Genomic DNA, 26,822 nt, shown 5'->3' with positions numbered 1-26,822 from the left:
TATTTTAAATGGTCACAACTTTTTCTGTAAAAAAAAAAAAAAGTCAGGCAGGCATTCTATTCGCGGAGGAACTTAACGCATACACGCCTTGTCTTGAAGGGATTCCAGCGTGTGTATGATGAGCTGCCTGACATTAACCTGGATGTACCTCATGCCCACACCATCATGGAGAAGTTTGTGGATCTCTGTTTCCAGGAGACCGTCATAACCAAACAGCTTAGAGATGCCTGTCCTTGTAGGTGAGTATCCAACACGCTTTCTTATGGACTGGGACCATTGTATTTTGTGGGATTTCATTGTAGTAATGTACTGCATATGTGTATGTATTTGTACACATGGCAACCTTATGATAGGAAATTATGGTTTCATACACAGCAATGTATTTTATGTTTGACCGACCCCAGATAATACATAGTAAGTAAGATTTAATTGTTTGTGCTTGGTCTGAAGTGTGTTATGCTTAATCTCTCCTGCATATAAATACACTGTCAAAATATAGGAGCATGGGTTTATATCTGCTCTAGAGCTGTAACTTTGGCACATGTCGATACTATCATCTGTCCATACTTCATCCAAGAGACGTTCTGAACGCTTTTGAGAACGAAACTCGAAAGAATATTCCCACAACATGGTGCTCCAGTGTTTGATCAGCAGGAGAAACCAAACAGAATAGCCTTAATGTTGCGCTGTGCTCTACGTACAAAACTATTAGAATCATCCCTTTTTTATGCTACTGGTCAACATGTTGAGCAATTTCATAAACCAGTACTAAAAGTATTGCAATTTGAAATTCAGCGTTTCAATAAAACGAGGAGATTTCTTTATTTATTTGTTGGTGTTACAGATTGTAAGGAAGCCTTGTCAGGATTGGATTTATTATTTGTTACACTTCACAGATAATAATTCATATAACAGCACTGTACACCCTTGTCTGAAACTGGGGAAGGTACTGTACATGGTGTGATTGAAAATTTGGGACTCAAGTTTTCTGATGTGTATGTGCTAGATAAAGACGTTAGCATTGATGAAAGTTTGAAGTGTGTCTGCTTTGAAATCTATTACACAAAAAACAATTTCTAAAAATTGATATGCCTGCACAAGTATTATAATGCTGCCACTGTAAAAAAAAAAAAAAAAAAAAAAAAAAAAGGTATTTATAATTATATAGGTATGCTGCCTAATGCTGCCATTTGAAAAAAAATGGTTATGATCTATATTATAATGCTACAATTGTAAACACATTGTTGTTTTGTTATTTATGTTCTATTGAAATACTGTATTTCCGTTTATCATAATCACAATAAAAGTGTATTTAAAAGAAAATATAGCAAAAAGTGTTTTGGAAACTGTCCAAATTGCTTATTTGAGGTCTAAGAAAGAAAAATCTGCAAAAAAAGAGCATTTTTACATGGAAATTGCCAAAATAAATGGGCAGCTGGGTGGTTAACTGCACTGTACCTGAAAGTTACCAATTTGTAACTCTTTACAGCATTACATAGTGTAAGTTTGTGCAAGTAACCCATTATCCTCAGAGGCTTGTCTTCAGGAAATGCACACTTGTGTCATACATATATATAGAGAGGGGTGTCTATGTATTATGTGTGTGTGTACCTTCAATTTTTTTTTTAAATTAATGTAGATGGCCTAATAAATGTTTGCCATGTCAGGCTAACCTCATACCAGTGACAAAAGCTGTTACAACCGTTTGTTTATTTTTCTGGTCAACCAGGGGACGGAAGCGGTTTGTGAGTGAGGGCGACGGCGGACTCATCAAGCAGTAAAACAGATCCAGAGCACATCTGTGCCTCTCCTAGCTGTCGGGGGGGAGCCATCACAAAGACAGCCGACACCCAGCACCCCTCCCCAACTCCGTCCCCCTCCCCACCCCAGCCCTTCACAGCAGCGGCAAAGAAAAAGGCAATGCTTCCTTTCAGGGGAACGTGAAAAAGTGGCGATGCTAAATATATATATATATATATATATATATATATATATATATATATATATATATATATATCTGAGTTTGTCGTTCCATATGCTCTGTACAAAAGGAGGCAGGTGGGGCAGGGACTTCATGTTTTTTTTCTGCACTATTGACTGTCCTTTGTGTTTTTCATTGCATGTTATTTGAGTATCCATTCACTATGTTAAAAAAAAAAGTACTAATACAGAACCAATCTGATGATTATAATGTTAACTTAGGTTAAAACTTAAAAGAAATTAAGCCAAGTAGATAAACGTTGTGGCTAGTACCTTCATCAGTGTAATCAAGTCAAGGGGACTTGTACTCACTAAGGTCCTGGCTGAAGCATCTATCTACTTGTGTACGTGTAAAGGTGGTACTTCATGTTAAATTACTTAATGTTAAAATAGGCGTTTTCTGGTAGTAATCTGAGATCCAGAAGAGTTTCCATGTGTTTCCATGTGAGTAAAAAATTTCATGTGGGCACAGCAGTAGTGACCTTCTCAAGTACTTTACTGTACAGAACTGTACTACAGAATTCAGGGGTAAGTAAGCATTCTGTAGGCTTGGCTGAGTTCATCTAAAAGAAAATTAGAAACAGCTAATAGGGTGGAAACCCCTTGGAACAATTGCAAACGCCATAAAAGTAAAAACAAAACATCTTAAGTCATTTAGTTGTTTTATATTACTTGGGACCCTTCCTAAAACTGTTTCTCTAAAATGCTCCTGTCATTCAGTTAGGGACCAGGGTAAGAGGTTTGTGAAGAACCTCGGCCGCATGGTGGTGGTCTACTTTTAGCATCCTGTTTATATTTAGTCTACCTTGAAACTGTGGCAGGGAAGCAGAGTACGGCACTTACCGTTTCCTAACAACCACTTACCAGATGTAGGTGATGGCAACTTACCTGACATCTATGTTGCCAAGCAACAGCACATGTTTATGCATGACTTTCTCCACTCCAAAACCTTTCTTGTCATCAACCAGCTGCTTCCCCTAATGTCTGACATGGTCTGCTGCCAGGGGCATGATTTGACCCCCTAGGCATTGCTGAGGTAATATGACCTAGGAAGGGAAATATCCTGTCTGAATGCAAGTTCCAGGACCCCCTTGTAAATCTGGCCTCGGTGTCAATGGGTGAATCTCCTGGTTAAATAAGTAAATAAAATGTTTGTAACAACTGAAAACGCGGGTGTGCAATAGCTACTTAAGTAGCTGTTGGAAATGCACAGCGAGTACAATTTATTGAAGTATTTCACTTGAAGTGAAAAGATAATGAATTGAAATGAAAAGAACAATCTCTTTACAGAATGTAAGATTCCTGCAAGCATTTTGCATCTTCTCAATAATGTGATTCTAGGAAAAGACTGCTCATAGCACTTCCTGTACGGTGTATGTTGCTGATGGGTTGTAGTTGACTCCAGAGTTCTGGAAGCTTTTCATTCCTACCAGTAAACGCATGTTAAACACTTACAATGCCAGTCTTAATATACTGCATTCAAACATCTTGTGATTTCTTCATCTGTAAACCAGAGCTGCTGTAAGACTTCAAATTAGTTTTTATCCAGAAAATAAAAAGGAATGTTAACACATGTTTGTGTTAAATACAGATAAATAAAAAAAGGCTTTAAATACATTTAGTATAAGCCAAAGATTTTTGATAAAGATTTTATCCTAGTTAATTTGTTTGATTTATGTTTGGCTCGCGTGTTCTTTGTATGACTGTTGCTTTACATTTAAATTGAGTGGTTCCCTGGAACTTCTTTTGAGTCTTCCTGCAGCCTGGGTACCAATTCTCTGTACCACTGTTGGTAGTTGCTCTTCCTCATCTTTCTTTCAAGGTTTGTTGTCACAATATCCAGGCAGCTACAATATTACAATATTTCTGTTTATTATCTTCAAGACAATGTTTAGGTTTGACTGATAACTGCTGTATTGAGCAGAAAAGAATCCTGAATGTACCAAAGTGATGCCAGCACAGTATCATATTTCAACCTGTGTGTGTGGGATGTGGTAATGATGCATAATGTTTAGCATTCAGTTTTAAAAAAAATAGCTGTTTCATGATAAAAACTACTTCAAATGCATCCCTTGTCTACCCCAACAAAACAATGTTTTCAGTGCAACCCTATGCCAATCTACTAGTCTGCTCACTCAAGCTACTAACTGCCCCCCTTCCCCAATTGCATACTTCTGCATAAGAAGCAAGCTAGCCTGCCCATTTTTATAAGCTACAATCTTTTGCTAGTGGTGTGACCCTTTGCTGAAATCCTGTACACACCTCAATGGAATGTGAAACAGAATCTCAAAAAAACAAGCATTAATCTATACATGGCTATTCAGTTATATGTGTTTCCTTATCTCTTGGTGATGACCTCACATTTTATGTGGGTGCTCAGTTGTGTTTTCTGATGCAACTTCTTTAAGCATGTTAAAGCTGATAGAATAATTAAATAAATCCTACATGTAGTATAAAGCCAGTCACTAATATATATATATATATATATATATATATATATATATATATATATATATATATATATATATATATATATATATAAATTTACTCGGTGTGGTTTGAAGGAACCATTTGAACCATGATCAATGGTTTGCCAAAAGTAAGGTTACGAAAAATAAAGTATATAGTTTTATGTTGTTGCCCATATTATTTTGTTTTGAAAAAAAATATGTTGACACAGAATGTTATACAGTCAGCACTCGGATATCCGTTACGCAGATACACGTCAGTCATGTTTTACCGCCCATGTATTAAGAATAAAGTCAATCCTATTCTATATATAAAATGAATGCACTTACCCGTCGCATGCGAATTCCGACTCCATCACAAGTTTTCCCATACAACGTCCATCTCTTCAATGTTACAGGTTATCTGAATATCTGTCGCAGCCCGCGTTTAAAATAAATAAATAAAATTAAAAAAAAATCTTTAATGCCAAATCAGTCTGTCTTGTATTGTGCAGTTACAAATTGCTTCCTCCAGGTTCACCTGACGAAAATGCAGCCAAAACAAAGCGAACGAAACAAGCTATGGTAATGTAGCAGTTAATCATTAAACAGTTTTAGATACTGTGACATTATATATATATATATATAATTTTTTTTTTTTTATCTGATCTTTTGTTGCTTTTGTGTATTTTAATTTGCAAGTGAACTGTGACATTAGGGCCTTATCGAGCACTGTATTCTGCAATTTTGAATACTGACTTTGGATACTGTTTTAATTCAGGAAACTATGTTTTTGTGTTTGTTTGTTTTTAATCTTTTGGTTTTGCTAAATTGCATTGCCTTTTATGTTTTACGCAGTTCTGTGCGTGAATAACATTTAGATTTCATTTTGCTTTTAGGTAGTTTATAGGGAATTTTACATACTGCTACAATACGCACCAGATTTAAAAGTATGTGCTGTATTACAGTTAACGTGTTGTCTCTTTAGTTTTGGCAAGTGATATTTTCAGAATCATATCGTTCTGAATTAAAATACTACTTCTGTTAAAAATATAGTACTGTACCAACAAAACCAATACAGTACATCTAAATAGAAGCCTACTTATTTTAAAACAAAGTCCTTTCAGATATGTATTTTTGATATTGTCCATTTTTCAGGGAATACAAAAAAGATACAAGGGTTGGAACGGGCCAAAATGAAATAATCAGATATGCATTTAACCGTCACTGAAGTCTAAATTTTATAGGGTCGGATATGTGAGTGCTGACTGTATACCGGTATTGTTAACTTTTGTATGTTAGGGATTTTGGATGACTAGGTTTTGCTTCCTTCTTCCTATCCGTCTACTTCCCCTATCAGTCCTGAAATATTTGTAGTCCATCTGAAGGAACCCCTTTATTGAGTATACATGATAACAGACGTGATGACATATTTATATCCTACGTCAGACTGGGACCTAGGAGTCTTGTGAGGTTCCAACAGAATTTCTGACATCATGTTAACATATGGCGTTAAGAGGACTGAAAGGGTTAATGACCATTTTTAAGAATGAGCTTTCATTGTTTATAACTTGACGTGCAGAGTTTCTTAATAAAGAAATTCATCAGGTCCAAAACCAGTTCCTAACAAAAGGAAACTATGTCAGAAAGCACAAGAAGGCACAAAAAATCTGTTTTTTAAAAGTAAGCAATCATTTTGGTGTACATACCTGGTCATCCTTTTGAAAGATTGTGTTTTTGTAACAAATATTTTTTTACAGCGTTTCAGAAATGTTGGGTAATTTTCTGACATTTTGTTAAATAAAAAAAATGTTACGTGTTGAACAAATTCAGGGACACAATACTCCTTACACTGGTATTGTGTAGTGGTTGCCCCTCGGACCGTAGCCCCAGAGAGCTGTGTTTGTAATTTTGTTAATGGTAAACAGCTTTATTTCTGTTTTTGTTTTTTTTCTGTTGCAAGCTTACAGTTGTGCTGACATTTTGGGACAAAGTAATTATTTGAGTAAAATAATTTAATCCCAGTGTGCAGGGTCTTATTTTATTTTTTAAATAGAGTTGTTAAATGTTTAACCCCTTCAGACCTATATTATGTTCCAAGGTTGTGAAAAATATAATGCCTTTTTCCCCATCCTTAATGCAACCAGAAATGAGACTGAATCCAAATTTTTTTTTTTAAATCAAAACTCTTTAATTGTTAAATTTTTTGTTCATCTGAATGGACATCGGGTCCAAACAGTTGTAAAATATCAACATCATATGATAGCATCATATATACATATATACATGTCCTAAAACCATATTGCTCTGCTTAGAGAGCTCTGTCGTGGCACCTTGATAGAGGCCACAGAGGAAATACACCTTGACTCCCCATGGTTCTGGCTTCCCTTTGACATACTGAAGCACAGAAAGTTTCCCCCTGAAAGGCACAATCTGCTCATCAATAGAGAGATCTTCCTCCAAATGCAGCGCTAGACAGCGTTTCCTTATGGAGTCAGAGTGGTCTGACCTTGTAGAACACATCAGTGTCTTCAGGAGGCTTTATTGTTGTTCACCACATGCAGGTTGGAGTGAAGCTGGAAAATCGGTCACAAGACAGGGTATCCCGGAAAAGTCCGATATTGATACTGGAGGACCAGTACATTCGCACTCTTGGCAAACCCAGTACCCCCATTGCCATATGTAAACCGACAAGGACTTCAATCTCAGAAACTGATGCATGTTTATACCCCTTGACTGCATTTTGTTTTGCATAGATGTTAGTCATTGTTGTCATCAGCTCGAACATCTCACTGGGAACATACTGCTAGAACGGGCCATCTGTTCATATATTCCTTAATGTATCTATATAGGCTTTTTGGGAACACTTTAGCCCTTAAATAACAACTTCATAACACATTCATAAGCCATACATAACATGTTAGTAACCAATATATGAGCATTTATGGAGTGCTTATGTGAACAACCGCAGGTTGACATAGGGTGAGCTACTGCTGTTGAACCCTTATATGTGACATTTTATATTATTTTATTTATCTTATATGTGATATTATGTGATTATACTAAAACATGACTATTTTTCAATTTGACTTTTCTTCCTAACTGACTAACTGACTTTCTACACTCACCAGCTCTTGGAAATCTAGCAGCATCTCCATCTCCATCTTCCTCATCGCTCCCCAAAATGTCAACAGAGATATTTCCATTGTCGATTAGTTCAAGGGCTTTATATTCTGACGGCAATATTTGAAAAAATCCTGTGTAAAAACTTGCGTTCAAACATTTGATATTAAACTTTAATTAATATGTTCCATCTTTTAAATCTATTAAATCTTGGCACAAATATCTATAAATGTGAATAAAACTGTTGAAAATGTGCCTTACTTCGGCTGTGTCCTGCCATGCCTCTTCAATGAGGTGGATTTTTTTTTCAAATGACAACAAGCAGAGCTATACTGCCATTTGATTGGTTGTTAAACATCCAATCAAATGGACTTGAGGGTTCAAGTGGTGTTAACTGTTACAAAAAGCAAAAAAATACAAGCTGCCATGTGACGTCCATTGTAATGGACGCAGGGTCTGAAGAGGGTGTATGAGAACATCAAAACTGTTGTGTCAAACTAATTGAGTGCTCACAGTTGGCCAGAACAAATTCATCCTATATATTTTTTATGATAATTCGCTCACAATTCAACTTATTTTTGATAATTTTCTACAGCTATTTTCTGTGGCATTGGACTTGTGGAGGTTTCTGTGAGAAGAGGACAAGCTGACAACAAATCCTGTGTTGTCCATCTTTGTTTCAAATGAAACCTTTTGGTTTCCCTTAGAAAAATGTTGTGCAATATAGGAGTCTTACACTGAGGCAACACAAAGCCACTTCGTGTTTTGGGAGACTTCAGGCCACTGCAAGGCACACCAGGGGAGACTTGGGATGTGATACATCAAAGTTGCCTCAAACCAGGTCTCCCGGTCTCTTGGAAGCAGATACAATGTTTATTAATTAGTGTGGACTGAAGAAGAAACATTGGCAAGTAGTTCTCAGACTAATGTATTAGACCTTTTCCATCATATAAATAATCCCAAAACAACATCTGCTTTGAAGTTGGGTTTTAACTAGAAGTAACGGCTCTGTTGTATCCAAAGGAAACTGACAGGCATTATGCAAACAGGTACACTGGGAAATTCATTCTTTTTCACTTTAATGCGCAAGCGCAGCTTTCCTTCAGCTCTGATGTCAAAAGGAAACAGAAGAACCGGAAGCCATACTGGGAAGTTTTGTATCCGGCACTGTCAGAACATAGTCGTGCGAATGCAATGAACGCTCCTGTAATATGAAACAAAATGTTTGCACTTTACCATTACTGTACAAAACGAACAAGTGTGACGGTTCGTGCCTCGAGCGCGTGCATAATTTAGCTAAGCTCTGCCGCCGTCTATGGCGCTGCACCACTAAGCAGTCACGCAGCGGCAGTGTGGGAAGTCATTCAACCGTAATTGTAAACAATGGCTTTTAGTAACATATCATGTTTCTTTAATAGTAACACTGCTACATTTATGTGAACAAACCCAACCTGGCCCGAGTATTCCATGACAATTTTATTCCCGAAAACCTGTTTCTGTACGTCTGTATTCTTGAGGTCCGGATAGACCCATGGGGTCAATTGCAACGAACTGAAAAAGCAGCGTACGAACTGGGGGTGATCCCGTGCAAAAAAATGAATAAAAAGTAGAAGGGATTTGATCAGTATAGAGCAGTATGAGTTTCCGAAGTATTAATTCAAAAACAGTACAAATGGAAGCAGCTAAAATCGTTTTTTTTTTGTTTTTTTTTGTCCTGTTAATTTACTTATCTTAGTGGGTTTTAATGTAACTTCTTTTGTAGCTGCTTTTGTATTATGTGTATACTGTTGTGTAAATCTGTTATTTAAATGGTCTGATTGTTGCAGTTGTATGTGTGACATGCTATACAAATATATTGTGGTTTGTTCTTTTTTCTGCTATGTACTGTACAGTGCTTTGCGATACTTTTGTATAAAAAGCGCTATATAAATGCAATAAAAAATAAAGAAATAAACTCACTGCGCTTCCTATGAAAAAACTTTATGGGTTTAGATCCTATGGTAGGGTTGTCGTGTTTCGAGATGCCGAAACAGTCCGTGTGTGTTGACCGCGGTTATTATTCCCTTTAAAACAGCCTGGGCCGCCCTGCACGAGCTGCAACTGTCTGTATCATGTATAGACCTAATGGGTAATGTTGTAATCAAAAACAGAATTCAAAATTAAACCAGCTTTGCTAGTTTATTTCATGGCATTGCACTTGGTTGAATATTTTATAGGCAGTCCGTCCGAGTATTTTACCATGCATATATATATATATATATATATATATATATATATATATATATATATATATATCTTAAATAAAAAATAATAATTATTACGTGCACACATATAAATATATGTTAGAGACTAATTAATATTTACGTATAAATGTCGGCCTATTTGTAACATTGTAAAAACGATTATTAGCTCACAATATCGTAAAATATATAGATTGCTGGTACAAATATTTCAAATGTTGATTTAGAGCCATCCCGCCTTGCACCGTGTCTGGCTCCCTGTAAAAGGATAAAGCGGTTCTGATAAAGAATGATTTAGAGCCCCCTTGAGATCCTATTTGGTAACAACAACAATACTTGATCCTTATGACCGTACTAAAGGTAAAGCTGAGATCATCTAATCTCCAACTGTTGTTCCGCTTGTTTTTTCGATGCAATTGGTACTAACTTAGTTAGTACGCAGCTGGGGATGATCCCGAGATAATACAGTAGTGGCTAGTACGCAACTTAGTACGCAGCTCCTTAGTAACTGCAAGTTCGTTGCAATTGACCCATGAAGACCTCGACTCAGGCAGAGGGGCTTTTATCAAAACATTTTGCTTTCCTGTCCTGCGTGTCCGTGACGTGTTTTGCCTGCGCGGGCGTGGGTGAAATCACGTCTGTGGTGAGGGATTCGAACAGGAAGTGGTGTTGATGAGCAACCGTAGTTAGGTACAGAGGTGAGCTATGAACCCTAAAACGTATTTTTAAATTTTATTTATGTAGTCACGTAGACGGATATTACAATAGTATGTGCATGTATAGCTACAATGACCAGACCTGCAACGCAACGTAGCACGTTTATCGACAACACAGTGTGGTATCATGCACAGTGTCACTAAACACAAACTATTCATTGAAATTTTTGTCAAAAAAAAAAAAAAAAAAAAAAATTATATTTTAATCCATCGTTAAATGATTTGGATTAAACGTAGACGTTCTACAGTAATTAAAAAAAAAATACAAAGCCTAAAAATGATTTAGACGGAATCGGGCTTACTCACGTCTGCTCACATCCTTGTGCTTAATATTCTATATGAACCTTGAAATATTCCTATAGTATTTTTGTTTTTAAATACAGTATATTCAATTCTTAAAAAAACATTCACTTTTTTTACACTGCAGATGTGTAGTAGATCTTGGTAACAACTAAGCATAACTCAAAACAATTAACGAATCTTTTGTACTTAGACACATGATATATAGGCACTTGGTACAGAAAGATTCAAATCCTTTAGAAATACCTACATGTTTAAATCCTTTAGGATGACCAATATGTTTTTATTTTTTTAATTAAAAAAAAAAAATACCACAACTGTGCCATGAATGTTCTGTATTCAATGAATCAAAACATCCCGCTAAGCCTAAGCAGAGGCATATTTTGAACTGGGTGAGTGAACGCTTTGTGGTAATACCAGCATTTCTTTTCAGGTCTTAAAGGAAAGCATGGGCAGACAAAGGCATGGCAAGAGAGTGATCTCCAACAGCAGTAAAGATGGAAGCGATTCCGTTCCTCTTGGCAAGGAGGATAAGAAAAAAGACATTGCAAACTCCATCCTTCACCGCAAAGAGAAGAAGAAAAAGTTGGACATTGCGAAGGTCTTCATCAACATTTCCATCGGCCTCTGCATATTTAGTTTAATCTGGTTCTTCTATGCTATCTACATGCGCTCCTACATGGCCAGAAGGATCATTACCCCTCACCCCTCCCCAAAAATCTTGGATGCTAACAGCACCAGTCCAGCTGTGTCTCCTCATCTCTTCTGGGGTTCCTACAGACCGCAGGTGTATTTTGGGATGAAAACACGGAGTCCCAAGTCGGTTGTGACAGGTACTACCATTTTTTTTTGTTGCTGTTATTAATACTAAGAGGTATGAAAAATAATCTAATTGAGATATATATATATATATATATATATATATATATATATGTATATATATATATATGTATATGTATATACAGACGTGCTCAAATTTGTTGGTACCCCTCCACAAAAAACGAAGAATGCACAATTTTCTCTGAAATAACTTGAAACTGACAAAAGTAATTGGCATCCACTATTGTTTATTCCATATTTAATAGAAATCAGACTTTGCTTTTGATTTTTTATTCAACATAATATTGTAAATAAGAAAACAAATGAAAATGGCATGGACAAAAATGATGGGACCGCTAACCTAATATTTTGTTGCACAACCTTTAGAGGCAATCACTGCAATCAAACGTTTTCTGTAGCTCTCAATGAGACTTCTGCACCTGTTAACAGGTAGTTTGGCCCACTCTTCCTGAGCAAACTGCTCCAGCTGTCTCAGGTTTGATGGGTGCCTTCTCCAGACTGCAAGTTTCAGCTCTTTCCATAGATGTTCGATAGGATTCAGATCAGGACTCATAGAAGGCCACTTCAGAATAGTCCAATGTTTTGTTCTTATCCATTCTTGGGTGCTTTTAGCTGTGTGTTTTGGGTCATTATCCTGTTGGAGGACCCATGACCTGCGACTGAGACAGAGCTTTCTGACACTGGGCAGTACGTTTCGCTCCAGAATGCCTTGAGAGTCTTGAGATTTCATTGTGCCCTGCACAGATTCAAGGCACCCTGTGCCAGGCGCAGCAAAGCAGCCCCAAAACATAACCAAGCCTCCTCCATGTTTCACTGTAGGTATGGTGTTCTTTTCTTTGAAATCTTCATTTTTTCATCTGTGAACATAGAGCTGATGTGACTTGCCAAAAAGCTCCAGTTTTGACTCATCTGTCCAAAGGACATTCTCCCAGAAGGATTGTGGCTTGTCAATATGCATTTTAGCAAATTCCAGTCTGGCTTTTTTATGTTTTTCTTTCAAAAGTCCTCCTGGGTCTTCTTCCATGGAGCCCACTTTCGCTCAAAAAGCGACGGATGGTGCGATCAGAAACTGACGTACCTTCACCTTGGAGTTCAGCTTGTATCTCTTCGGCAGTTATCCTTGGTTCTTTTTCTACCATTTGCACTATCCTTCTGTTCACTCTGGGGTCGATTTTCCTCTTGCGGCTGCGCCCAGGGAGGTTGGCTACAGTTCCATGGACCTTAAACTTCTTAATAATATTTGCAACTGTTGTCACAGGAACATCAAGCTGCTTGGAGATGGTCTTGTAGCCTTTACCTTTACCATGCTCGTCTATTATTTTCTTTCTGATCTCCTCAGACAATTCTCTCCTTTGCTTTCTCTGGTCCATGTTCAGTGTGGTGTACACAATGGTACCAAACAGCACAGTGACTACTTTTCTCAATTTAAATAGGCTGAATGACTGATTACAAGATTGGAGACATGTGTGATACTAATTAAAGAAACTAATTAGTTTGAAATATCGCTATAATCCAATTCTTTATTATCTTTTCTAAGGGGTACCAACAAATGTGTCCAGGCCATTTTAGAATATCTTTGTAGAATAAGCAATAATTCATCTCTTTTCACAGCTTCTCTGCTTTATTCTGTGACATACCAAAGGCATGCAAGTATACATGATAAAATAGCTTTTAATTTCATCACTTTTCAGGAGGAATGAAGCATTATTTCAATGAGCTGTAAGGGTACCAACAAATTTGAGCACGTCTGTATATGTATGTGTATATGTAGTTGTAGCATTCAAAAGAGAAGCTAATTTAGGTGATATTTTAGTTCACAGTAAACATAAAAGAATAATTGACAAAATAGGTTCTACGAACATATGCACTAGTAGATGTAAAGTGTGTAAATACATAGACAAACGTAAAAATATAATTAAACATAAGAACACCACATATCCACTAAAAACTAATACCTACTGTAAAAATAGCAATGTTGTTTATGGAATAGCCTGTGAAAAATGTGATGAAATCAAATATGTTGGAGAGACTGGAACTACTTTATATAAAATAATTCAGAACCACCTTTCATTAATTAGAAATAAAAAAATGAATGAACCAATAGTACAGCACTTCACCAGTCAGGGACATGACATAAATGATGTAAAGTTTGTAGTATTAGAACAGCTCAAATTAGACAATGCGACATATAGAAGAATAAAAGAAAGTAAATGGATAAATAGACTGAACACGATTATGCCGGCAGGACTCAACAGAAAAGAATGAACTAATTAACTTCAATAAATATATAACATTTAAATAAATAAACAAAATGCATTCAAAAGTTGTGCATGCTGATGCGCTGGGGAGGCCAAATCTAGACTGATCCTCAGAGCCAGCATTGCATGATATAATAAAAATACAGGTTTATATAAAGTAGTGTTAATTAGAATTAATACAGATTCAAAGATAGAAGTAAAAATGATGTCACAATATATAGAACACCATTACATCATGTAAGAATAAATCATGAATTTGAATGTAAACAATAACAAGTAGTTGTCATGCCGTCAAAAACCTATAAATACCTCCAATGTTTGGATTCAAACACAGGCTCCCTTGAGAAAGAAAGATATGTACAACATATTGAAACGTTGGGCAGCTGGCTCTTTGAGCTAAAATATATATATATATATATATATATATATATATATATATATATATATATATATATATATATATGTATATGTATATGTGCCATTAGTAGTACATAGCATTAATACATTCCCAGGGGTGAAGGGATGAAAATAAATCAAATGTTAGAAGGGGTTCTAATGATTATTTCTGTTTTCTGATTTGAAAGTCATTACAAAATGTGTATAGGGGGCATTTCGTGAAGAAAAAGTATGAGTCCTAGCAAAACTAAAACAGAACATACCAAAATCTTTGTATAAATTACCAGTGGGCCCACAGAAAAGCATGAGTACAGCTGTCCCGGTAACAGATCCACTTTATTGTGTAGGTATGATGTGGATGCGTCAGTTTGGAGGGATGGATGTGAACCTGCGGCACACCTGTGAACAAGGAGATGGGCTGCTAAGCTACGGCTGGCTGATGCACGACGGGGTGAACTTCGGGATACAGGAGATCAGAGACACTGATTTCACTTTAACCACAGAGTTTGTGAAGAGACAAGGAGGGGAGCAGGGAGGAGACTGGACCTGGAGGATCACAGCCAAACAGCAGGTGAGGAATAAAGAGGGATACCCGGGTTTTCCACAGTGATGATATGACAATGCAATGCTCCCACGCTATATGGCTTGCTGAGCTGCGAATCAAAAAAGTGTGAATTAGTGAAGGACACTCCTACAGTAAATTACATGACAAGTTACTGTAAACATTACCTAACTGCAATAGAAAGGGAACACTGTAATTAAATACAAACAAATACAAAGCTGGATTATTGGTAATTAAACAATGTATATAATATAAATATTAAAAAAATGACTCTGCAGTGTGCTTTTATTATGTGAATGATTTGTGATTTTTGAAGTTAAAGGGCAACCAAAATCTGCCAGTTTATTGTTCATAAAAAGAAAAATTAGCCAGTCAAGTTAATCTTAAAACAGATAAGAAGCTCCTAGTTTAGATTTACATGTGTTTTCCACAGGTAACTTTGAAAGCCATCAAGTAAAGAAAACTGGGTTTGAAGTTTTTGATGAGCTGTGATCGAAAATAGAATTGCCAGGGTCTTGCTGTGATGAGGTACTATGAACACTGCTGCCTGATCCCTTGAAACATTTATGCTTTGAAACTTCAGTCCTATGCTGTTTAGGTACCTACTTGCAGGACTTTTGTAAGTCAAAGATAATACTTGGACTGGATTTATTTTAGAATTCAAACACAAACAGTTGGTCTTTGTTTTTTGTTTTATTCCCACTAACCCTCCAGAGCCCCGCACCCCAGGCCCCAGTGATCTCGCTGATGTTTTATGTGGCTGCAGACAGTCAGGGGTCCCTGCAGGCACACATCGAGGAGAGGAACCGCCTGGGGTCGGTGACAGGCTCCTCCGAGGAGCTGGGCCAGTTCAAAATCACCTTCCGCAAACCTTCTGCTGGGGAGAGCACGACTGCAAAGTATGCCAGGTATGTGAGGATCTTTCCTGTGATAAGGTACTACCCAGTGCATCCTGTTTCCATTTAATTAAAACATGCATGAGCACTTATACATTCTTCATTGACACAAATCAAGAACAGAGACACTGACACCTCAAAACAGCATCAGATCATTGAGACATACATCCTAATTTGGTTAACTTCATCTAATATGATTATCAAATACAGCAAATGTACACAGCAGGCCCCACTCAAAAAAACAAAAAAAGTATATAAAAATGCCGACATCCAAAGCAAGCCTTACAAATAAATTGCAAGAAGTATGTCTAGTTTTCTAGTCTGATTTTGCAATGAAACTGAGTAGTATTGTTTGACAAGCAGAATATTCCAGTCTAGCTGTATTTGTTTTAATTAGTTTACAATTACTTTTTTGTATGGTATGAGGTTCTGATGCAAATTTTAGACATATTATTATTGCATGTCTTTGAATGAATTGTGCACATGTTTGAATGATGGGGGAATACAGTAACAAATAAAAATGTTCGCTATAGCATAAGACCACTCATTTCTGACAAACGTTATGACTGTCGACAAAACATTAGTACTGTCGTAAAAGTACTAATGTTATAACATGCCTGTGTTCTTTTAAATGTGTTCCCTTTTAGCAATTGCAATTAAAAATAAAATGAGTATGAATGTATTCCATTTTTTTTCAGCTATAACCACCTTAACACTGTCAGTCCAGGCTTGGAGAAATTAACAGATATAGTCAAAAACAGTCTGAGTGGCAGGTTTGTCTACAACCCCCCCTCTGGTGAAAAGCGGTACTACATTGCAGTGGACACCTACAAACCCCCGCCACAGCAGCAGCAGCAGCGAGGGGAGAGCAGGAAGGAGAGTGACTTTGTGGTTCACCAGGTGACTATGCAGACCCCCTTCCAGATCGAGGTGCTCTTTGAGTCTGCCAGCTTCAGGGACCGGCCCAACCAGCTGGCTGCCGAGGTCTTGACGGAGGAGTTGGAGAAACTGAAATATGCTTTCGACGCAAAGTTTGAAGAAACCTTCGGTCTCCACAGGAAAGGGTACACGCCGGCTCAGATTAAGTTCAGCAAAGCCGCGCTGAGCAACATGCTGGGTGGGATGGGCTACTTCTACGGGCAGTCTGCTGTTCAGTCCAAATACAATGAGTATCCACTGGCTTACCCCGAGGGCGCCTTGTTTACTGCCGTCCCGTCCCGTTCCTTCTTCCCCCGGGGCTTCCTCTGGGATGAGGGCTTCCATCTGCTCCTCATCAGCAAGTGGGATCCTCAGATCACCAGGGAGTCCCTCGCCCACTGGCTGGACATGATAAATGTGGAAGGCTGGATCCCCAGGGAGCAGATTCTGGACGACGAGGCTCGCAGTAAAGTTCCAGTGGAGTTCATCGTTCAGAGAAACGAGAACGCTAACCCACCCACCCTCTTCCTGGCCTTGCAAAAGCTAATCGTCGGTTTTGCTGCGAAAGGAGTAGCAGTAGATAAGGACACCAAAGCCTTCTTAAAGAGACTCTTCCCCAGGCTCCAGACTTGGTTTGAGTGGTATAACACAACCCAGGCGGGACCCATCCCCAACTCCTACCGGTGGAGAGGTCGAGACAAGGACACCAACCTGTTCCTCAACCCTAAGACCCTAACGTCGGGCCTGGACGACTACCCCAGGGCCTCACACCCTTCCCAGGACGAAAGGCACGTGGACCTTCACTGTTGGATGGCCCTGGCTTCTGGAATCATGGCGGATGTGGCCAAGCTGCTGGGGGAGCCCCACCACGAGTATGAAAAGACACACCAGATTCTGAGTGACAATTCTGTGCTGGAGGAGCTCCACTGGTCCGAGCAGCTCAAGACCTTTGCCGATTACGGGAACCACACTCAGTCAGTGGCCCTCCAGCGTGAGAAGGTCTATGTCCCTCCTGGCCAGCCCAGGCACCAGTTTCTGACCGCCAGGCTGGTGCGCTCTGTCCGCAAAGCCCCCAAGCTGCAGTATGTCAACTCGTTGGGCTATGTCAGCCTCTTCCCTTTTCTGCTGCAGATCTTGCGGCCAGATTCCCCCAAACTGGAGCACATCCTCAAGGACATGCGGGACGACCAGAAGCTCTGGACCCAGTACGGACTGCGCTCCCTTTCAAAGTCCGACCCACTGTTCATGAAGCGGAACACGGAGCACGACGCCCCTTACTGGCGCGGGCCGATATGGATCAACATTAACTACCTAGCTGTCAGGGCACTGCATTACTATGCCAATACTGAGGGGCCGTATAAAGAAAAGTCGGCATCGCTCTATCAAGAGCTGAGGACTAATATCATTGAGAATGTTTACAGACAATACATGGAGACTGGTTATATCTGGGAACAGTACAATGACAGTACGGGGAGGGGGCAGGGAAGCCATCCTTTTACCGGATGGTCTGCTTTGTGCGTGTTAATGATGGCAGAGCAGTACTGAAATGGGCTCTGCTGGGATGTCATCTTCTTTTTTTTTTTAAATAAAGCAATTGCTTTAATACATTTTCTATCTGAGATCTGTGACACAATATTTCTCTAAAATTGTTGTCTAGTTTTTTTTCCTTCATTTTGAATAATCCTCTGGAATGCCACAATGATTCTTTTTCTTAAGCTGTTTTGTAAATAATCTTTAAAGAGCTGTTTTTATTGTGCTAATTATCTTATTGTGGTAATAATTGATGAGACAGGGCTTGTTCTAACTGGAGTTAAAGAAATTGTTCGTTCTGTACATGGTGGGACAAATTAGCACAACCAATTTATCAAACTTCACTGTAACAAAACTTAGTTAACCTGCATCTTGAAACGTAAATGCTGTAACATCTTCTGAAGTTGTTTCTCGCTCATTTTGTAACGTTGCTGGTGGTATTTTCCTTTAATAAAATGGTGAAAAATTGCACACTGGGGTGAAAACGCAGAATGTCAATTAAGCTAAAGGGAGATCGCATTATGTGTACGAAGAGATGTCACAGTCTTCTGTGTGGATAAAATGTAAGACCAGAGGCTGAGGATTTTACCCAAGGGAGGGAGTTGATTATCTCTAAGTACATTACAGTACATTCACCCTCTACCTATAGCTACAACATTGTGTGACAAGGGCTTTGGACTTGTCTTTTAAGGTCCTAGATTTATTATATATTAATGCTCTGCTATCAGCGTGACAGTCATTCAGTGACAAGCTTTGCTGTGGCTGGGAGCCTATGTGATATTTCTCACAGGATAACACGATTGCTTAACATCAGCATTAAAATATGAAAGTGCTCGACTGATGACCAGATATGACCCAGAATGTTCACCTGTATTTTGTATTTTAACTACTGCACTGTTAAGTAGTGTAGTCAGTGAAATAAGTCCTATTCTCCCATGACTTTATTATTATTATTATTATTTATTTCTTAGCAGACGCCCTTATCCAGGGCGACTTACAATTGTTACAAGATATCACATTATACATTATTTCACATTATACAGATATCACATTATTTTACATACAATTACCCATTTTTACAGTTGGGTTTTTACTGGAGCAATCTAGGTAAAGTACCTTGCTCAAGGGTACAACAGCAGTGTCCCCCACTGGGGATTGAACCCACAACCCTCCGGTCAAGAGTCCAGAGCTCTAACCACTACTCCACACTTTAGACTCCTACAGCGCCAGCCACTATATATTTTGCTGCTGGCTCTGTACAGTTTTGAAACTGCAAGTAGTTCTGGGTCATTGCTAGTATTTGTGGTGTCAATAGCAACCCAGGAGCTCAGTAAAATGTGCCCAGCACAATATGCATATTTTTTAGCCTCATTTGAGATGCATGCCATGCTAATGGTTTTATCCATGAATTTGTTTTACAGTTTGTAAATATTCAAGCGCATTATCCCCAACTGTAAAAAAAAAAAAATCAGTCAGTTTTGTTTACCTTCCTATTCCATGACAAAGAGAAATTAGTGGATGGATTTAAGAGCGGCTGTGAGTTGCAAGCCATGTGAAGATGTAGTGTTCTGGCTTGGCTGGTGTCACCGACAGACATGGATCTTTGTTTTACTGTGTTTGGTTTATTGGGCATGAAGCTCGAATTGCCACTGAGAGCAAGCAAAGGGTATGGGGTTGTTGCAAATCCGGTGGCCCACTGCAGCTTGGGGTGGCTATGTAACACTACAATGAATTGCAGAACCAAACCCATGTTAAGAATCTGTCCATCTAAATACTGCAGCAGTCACTGCTCTAGGATATGTTTAACAGTAAAAACATTTGAGCTCAGGTATTTTCATTTGTTTGTATATGTATGTTGTATTTCGATTGTTTTAATTCAATGTGAATTGGTGCTGGTAAAAGACATAGGAGACTGAAAAACAATGCTCTCCAAGCAGCTAGTGTGATTTTAAAAACAACCTGGGCTTTGTTTTGTAAAATCCTGTAAAAAAAAAAAAAAGAAAAAATTGTGAAAATAAAAGTTGTTGAACGAGTATGAATTGTGATGTGCTCATTTCACAGGCTTTTCTTTGAGCTTTTTAAATCGGTGAAAGAAGGCAGATTTGCGAAAACCAAACATCTCTAAATGTGCGGAAGCCTTTGAAGCAGACCTGGGGTCAATTATAATTACAACTGTACCATAATTGTTTGATCAACTTGCAAGTACAACTAGATACAATTACACTAAAGTAACTAATACACACATAACATGTTTACTCTATCAAGCAGTAATCACAGCTACAAATACAGAAACATACTACTGTATAATGTTTTTTCATACAAATGGGGTCACTAAAAATGGTTGAAAATAAGAGAATAATGTTCATTCAATGTAAAACACATGGAACTGTGAATGATTAAGCTTGGAAAGTGTGTAATTAATCAATATGGTAATTACAATTATGCAGGTGTGCCAAGATTCAATTGCAAATGACACAATTACATTTGTAATTGACCGTAGGTCTGCTTTGAAGCATGTTTTAAAGTAGTGGTTGTGACAGAAACAATTACTGGTAATTTGATTACCAAGGTTATATGTTTGTCATTTTTTTTCATGTGAATAGTACATTACCTTCATTATCCAATGTGGACATCTTAGCATATGGGTCTGATGATTGGAGAGGTATATTTTGAAACGGATGGTTAATTGCAGGGAACAGTAGTTAATGCAGAGCTGCACCACACTGATGGGCCAGGAGAGGGAGACAGTTGTCCATGATTGCTGTTCTGAGCCACTGCTATAATAACTTTAAAAAGTTTATCATCGAGAGACCATTCAGCTAGTAAATGCTTGCTGCAGTAGCTGATTATTCCCCAAAATTTGTTTAGTCAGTTTTTAAAAGAACCAAATGGTCCAGCAGCTGCAACGTGCCGTAAACTTGCTACTGACGGGTTTTTTTTTCTTTTTTTTTTTTATATATAAACAGTCTCCAAGCCTCTGACCAAAGTCTCCCTCTTCCTCTGGTCCTGATCATACATTAAATACAAATACATGCAAGTCTCTGCACAGAGATACACCTAGAATTGCCACATGTAGTTTATTAAAGGAAAGTGTTAAACAAACAAAGAAAAGCAAGTACTGTTCTTTAGATGGTAATTATTCCCCAAGTAAGGTAGTTCAAAATACTTGTCAAAAGCACTGTTTTACTATATAAAAAAAGACTTCACTCTGAAGCAAATGCAAAGGCTTTGTTTTATTCAAATAAAATAATAATAATAATAAAAATCAACAGCATAAACGTAGTTACAGGAAGGACCAGTCAAGAGTTTCCTGTTTTATACCATTAAAATGGTCTTATTGCCCTAAGAAATTGTGTCTTTGCCTTTGTGCTTGCTTGTAAATATGGTCCATTGAGTTAGAGGGAAAAACAATAATGTAACTGCTGCTTGTGCAACAAGTAATTTATTGTTAGTTTTAAAATATTTATATTTTTTACTTTAATATTCAGGCAAGTTTTACACTTGCTTCGGACTGAGTATATTATTTATATCTTTAACCAGGGTTGACAGTGCGGGGGCAGGGAGAGTATAAGGAAACAGTTTAATTACTGTAGCGTTTCGATGGCAGGCAGAAGAAAGGAGAAGACACACTTGGTTCAAGTTCAGTTCTTTTATTCAGGACGCGAGCTCTAGCACCCTGTCAGATTTGCACATACTCTTTTTATTTATACATATGCTCTGAGCACACTCTTAAACTCGGGGGAGATGTTTAAGGAGGACAGAGATGTTTTAAACTCCTGTAAGTGGTTTTGTTCGTGCACTGGGCATGCTATATGTCCAGACAACTAATTTAATAATCAAGAAAACCACACAGACTCATTTCATTTTAAATTTTAAAGGATCAGAGCAGTAGTAGTAATGCTCTTTCGGTTTATTAAATGCTTTAAAAATTCGATTGGTTGGTTGCGCAGACCGTAAATCCCAAGTAAAAAGCAATCTGGGCGATCCAGTGCTTTTACAGGTTTAACAGCATTAGTACTTCAATACAGTAATACAAATATGGTTATCATACGCTTAGCCTTCAGGCTAGTCATGCAAAAAGCTAAAGCGCCCACCACTACATCCTATAACATTCAATACACCACTCTCTTAAAACTAACATAATAATTTCAATACCTTATAGCAATGCATTCAATATAAAAGAGATATAAATTCAAATATATGCTTACCTGCCAGTATATGGAAGTGTAGTGTAGGATATATGAAAAAGAAAAATTGTCTTCAAAAGGCAGACTTTCAACTTCAATCAAACAGCAATCAGTTTTTCAGAGACCCTCAGAGCATGGACCACGTCAGCTTGCAAGATCAAGATCAATGGTATTGAATGGGGTCTTGCTCTGGGCTTATATAGGATTTTCCCTCCATGAATACATCAGGAGTCCCAATTAAATCTGCTCATCAATCTGCCTTGACAGTTCTGATCTTTGAGTTAATGCTATATTCTAGAAGGATCCGGTCAGCTCTTTTAATTGGAGTTATAAAAAAAACCTTCAAAATTAATTGGATATAACTCATTTCCAAAATCTCATAGTTCTCATTTTCAACCCATCGTTTCCAAATTGTCCCGTTATGTTTCCACCCCCTGCAACATTTTTGATTGACATTTAGTGATGTAATTCCCTCCCAGCTCCAATTCAGGCTTTAGAATTCAGGCCAGCCCGAGGAGTGAAATCAGACCAGAGAATTGGGAGCCAACTTGAGTAATTTAAGTGTGTGTGCGTGTATGCATGTGTTGCCAGTTGTCTCCTAGGTTCTTAACATCTCCATTTAGTGATCTTTTATGTTATTGGAAGGTTTACTTTTTTTTTTTTTAGCAAACGCCCTTATCCAGGGCGAATTACAATTGTTACAAGATATCACATTATTTTTTACATACAATTACATTATTTTTTACACATTGTTTTTACATACAATTACCCATTTATACAGTTGGGTTTTTACTGGAGCAATCTAGGTAAAGTACATTGCTCAAGGGTACAGCAGCAGTGTCCCCCACCTGGGATTGAACCCACGACCCTCCGGTCAAGAGTCCAGAGCCCTAACCACTACTCCACACTGCTGCCCCATTACTTTTCTAATAGACTTCAGATTTAATCAACTTCTGTTCCCTTGTTCACAATGATCCCACTATTTCCATTTTTCTGTACCCCGTATTGCTTATTAGAGAACAAAGAATTAAGACGACATTATTTCTCTAGTTGGGGCTTTCTACATTTCTAGTTCTGAGGTAACTGCAATGGGGCTGCCCCATTTTTTAAAATATAATTTTTATAATTTATATTTCCCATCTTATTGTTAATGAGTGAAATTAAAGTTAGTCAAAAAAGTTTAAACATGTTGTAGATAATATTAGTTGAAAATGTAAAGGTAAATGAGAAAAGCTGCAGCCTTGTCTATTTGTACCTGTACTACATCTCAATACCCTGGTTTCCTAAACTGATTATTTTATATTGCTCTTAAGAGGTTCTTGCTGCAGTACGCTGACAGAAGCGGGTGAATTAATGGAATGGAGTGCTATTCAGATGCAAATAAGAAGTGAGATTCATGAGTCAGGATGGAGATCAAAGAAGAGTATTTTGTTTGTGTAAGATACTTTTTTTAATTAGACAGTATTGTAGGAAATAAAAGGATGCAGGAAACATTTGAGTTGTGTTCCTGGTTAGAACATGTTCAAGGCACCATTTCCTGCAATCTAACAATGAAGATACAAACATCAATATAAAGTGCTATATATCCTGGCATTTTTTATTTTCCTTGTGGAAATGTAGCTTGAGAATGAGTTGTACCCATCCCCACTGAAGAAAACCACTAATTAGTTAGGGCAGCTTGGTAGGCAAAATTGTTATTTAGTAAAATATGAATGATAAGCAAAAGATGCCGGCAATGTAAGACTTTTTTTCACCAATAAACCTGTTGCATTGAAAAAAGCATTCATTAGCATTTCCTAAATCATCTTAATGTTTAGTCTGCAAGTGCCACGCCCAGTGACAGCAGAATTCCCAGCAGTCCATCTAAAATTACAAATATATAATGCAGCCATTTCACTATGTCAACTCTAAAGAAAAGTGAATCACGTTCTTCCTTAAAGTGGTTGTAACAAACAAAATAATTTCATAAATCCTCTCATGGACTTCTATTCACTATATAGGTGTCATAGCAAATATGTATTTTCATTTAAAACAGGACATCTGGTACTGCACTGGATTAACCACTGTATTAAGGAAAGTTCTCAGTTGCCTTTCCTTCCAGGTAGTCTGTAACTGCTTCACTTCACCCCAGCAGTTTCTTTGGGGTCAAAGCATTCTTTGGCTGTGCAAAGAGTGTCAGACAAAGATCGATGCAAAGATCGTGCAGTTCAGCCCAGGACCAGGAGCCTCAGGACTCCCTTATTAAAGAATGGACCCAGCTTCTTCTACAACCTGTAAAGTGTAACTGTGTCTCATGGCAGACATTCACGGTACTAATCATGTACAATCAGACGGGAAGTGACTCTTTAAAGAAACTGTTCATGTCTTTGAACTTTCACAAAACTTTGTTTGGAGAGTGTGTCACTTTCCATTGCTCTCAGAGTCTACTACATTTAATCTTTTTTTTTTGTTATGCATCATTTTCCACAAGTTAAACTTTATACAGTATTAACACAAGCAACCATTCAAAAAATGGCACAGTATGAAGCTCCTCTTTGTTGAAAATGTTGATCCCCAACAAATGTTGTATTATATTATAAAGCAGTTTAAATTAGCCCTTGTGGCAAAGTGGGTTGCAGTGCGCAGGTGTAGAGTTGATGCGGTGCCAAGTAATGACAAACACGTAAGTTCACGGTTCAAACAATGTTTATTTTGATCTCGTTTATAATCCAGGTCGTTATGACAGCAAATGATAATACCAGACAATACACAGCAATGTGTATAGCACTGTTAAACACGGGTTACAGTCCCGAAATAATAAACATACTATTAACCATACATAAGACACACACACGATCACAAGTCCACAGTGAGTGCTAACATGCAAGTGGTGAAATACAATTTATTCATGCACAGTGGTGAAGTGTTGTACGGGTTTGGTGCTGGCCTTAAGCGACAGCTCTGGATCGTGCTAGCCATCTAACAAGAACAAACAAGTATAATTAGACACGACAAACAAACAAAACACTCACAGTACATTTTTGGTTCGCCTTTTGGTTCGCTCACAATCATAATAAAGGAACAGATCGCTTAGCTACGTCACCTTTTGTACAGTCAGTCACGCCCCCTTGGTTAGCAAGTGGAACTGTTTCTCTGCCATTCCACGGTTGCCACATTGCTACCTTCTGGGGCGATGACTTGGTGTACTGTAGCTCCGCCCCCTTTCTAGATGGCCGACTTCCACCTTTCCCTTGGAATGAATTGTCAGACCATCCAGTCCGGGATACTCTGTTCCCTTTACACAGCGCCTTCACAGGTTGGGAGGGAGAGTTATAACCAAGATTCATTCTTTCTCTGTCACAGCCCTATAAAAGAACATTATTGTTATTATTATTTATTATTATTATGTTATTTGTCAGACACCTTTATCCAAGGCAACTTACAGGTGTTGCAGGGCAATACAAGGTTACAGTGCAAAAACAATATTTAAATACAGTATAGTTTAACATACATAATATACCATGTGTAATTTGCAAGGGGAGAAGCAGATCATTAAACCTGAGCATAATGATACTGTTGCAGGTCACACTTTACATTGTCTATAATTAATGTGTATTTACTTGGTAGTTATTTAGTAAATACATGTGTACACATAATTACAATATACTTCATGTCTAAATCTTTTGCACTGTATACATATAAGTACATAATTGTATCAGAAAAGGGTTGGGGTTAGGTTTAGAGTTCATTATATAGTGCAAAAAGATTGACACATTAAGTACATTGCAACTATGGATAATAACATTGCAATTATATGTAAGTACACATGTTTTTACTAAGTAACTACTATGTAAATACACAGTAATTTGAGACACAATGTAAAGTGTTACCCTGTTGCACTTGTTTATTTTTATTCTTGTCTTGTGATATGAAGGCAGACTTTTACCTGTTTATTATTTTTTTTACTTTTACCTCACATACAGCTGAAGGATCCTGCATGACGTCAATCCCAAGCAGGTAATTGTTACTGTTAGGCTGTGTTGCCATGGCAAAGAAACATTAGTAGGCCCTGCTGTTAGCGGAAAACGGCACAGAAACAGTTTGTATCAGAGCTACTAAAAAATGTTGATCGATTTGAATAAAAAACTGTTTGATCGAATTTTCTAACTTTGGACAAATGACGAAGCCAGTTAGAAAATGTATTTGAAGAAATTTGTATTCTTTCTAAACGTTTATTGCACAAGCACACAATAAACTACATGTACTGAAATAAACAGTTTTCTCAATAGTAATTACTTTTTTAATTTGCGTTTAAGGGAAAATATGCGGGTGACTTTATTAAATATACAAAATATTCAGAAACTGTAATAAATGTTGATAAAAAATACAGTACTGTGCAAAAGTTTTAGGCAGGTGTGAAAAAATGCTGTAAAGTAAGAATGCTTTCAAA

The 26,822-nt window shown here is 37.7% G+C and overlaps 2 protein-coding genes across 2 annotated transcripts in view; both read left to right on the top strand.

Annotated features, from left to right (window-relative positions):
• The window catches only part of LOC117409327 (programmed cell death protein 4-like), a 35,436-nt gene extending 28,984 nt beyond the window's left edge, over window positions 1–6,452 (top strand). The window contains exons 11-12 of the mRNA XM_034015197.3: window positions 100–239; window positions 1,730–6,452. Of these exons, the coding sequence (XP_033871088.1) occupies window positions 100–239; window positions 1,730–1,781 (192 nt within the window). The 3' untranslated portion in view covers window positions 1,782–6,452. The remainder of the gene's footprint in view (window positions 1–99; window positions 240–1,729) is intronic.
• Window positions 6,453–10,279: 3,827 nt separating this feature from the next.
• LOC117408679 (mannosyl-oligosaccharide glucosidase-like) lies at window positions 10,280–20,239 on the top strand. Its single transcript, XM_034013880.3, has 5 exons — window positions 10,280–10,488; window positions 11,240–11,639; window positions 14,648–14,871; window positions 15,577–15,770; window positions 16,457–20,239. The coding sequence occupies exons 2-5, from the start codon at window positions 11,255–11,257 to the stop codon at window positions 18,219–18,221; spliced, it is 2,568 nt and encodes an 855-aa protein (XP_033869771.3). The 5' UTR covers window positions 10,280–10,488; window positions 11,240–11,254; the 3' UTR covers window positions 18,222–20,239.
• The last annotated feature ends 6,583 nt before the right edge of the window (window positions 20,240–26,822 follow it).

The sequence above is a fragment of the Acipenser ruthenus genome, chromosome 2 (assembly GCF_902713425.1).
Source record: "Acipenser ruthenus chromosome 2, fAciRut3.2 maternal haplotype, whole genome shotgun sequence".
Classification (NCBI taxonomy): Eukaryota; Metazoa; Chordata; class Actinopteri; order Acipenseriformes; family Acipenseridae; genus Acipenser; species Acipenser ruthenus.
The sequence above is the reverse complement of the archived record's forward strand: the minus strand, read 5'-3'. Positions and strand labels throughout refer to the sequence as shown.

Coding starts and splice junctions, on each gene's coding strand:
- LOC117408679 (XM_034013880.3), top strand. CDS start 11,255: ATGGGCAGACAAAGGCATGGCAAGAGAGTGATCTCCAACAGCAGTAAA. Junction 11,640..14,647: donor TCCCAAGTCGGTTGTGACAG/GTACTACCATTT, acceptor TTTATTGTGTAG/GTATGATGTGGATGCGTCAG. Junction 14,872..15,576: donor GGATCACAGCCAAACAGCAG/GTGAGGAATAAA, acceptor CTAACCCTCCAG/AGCCCCGCACCCCAGGCCCC.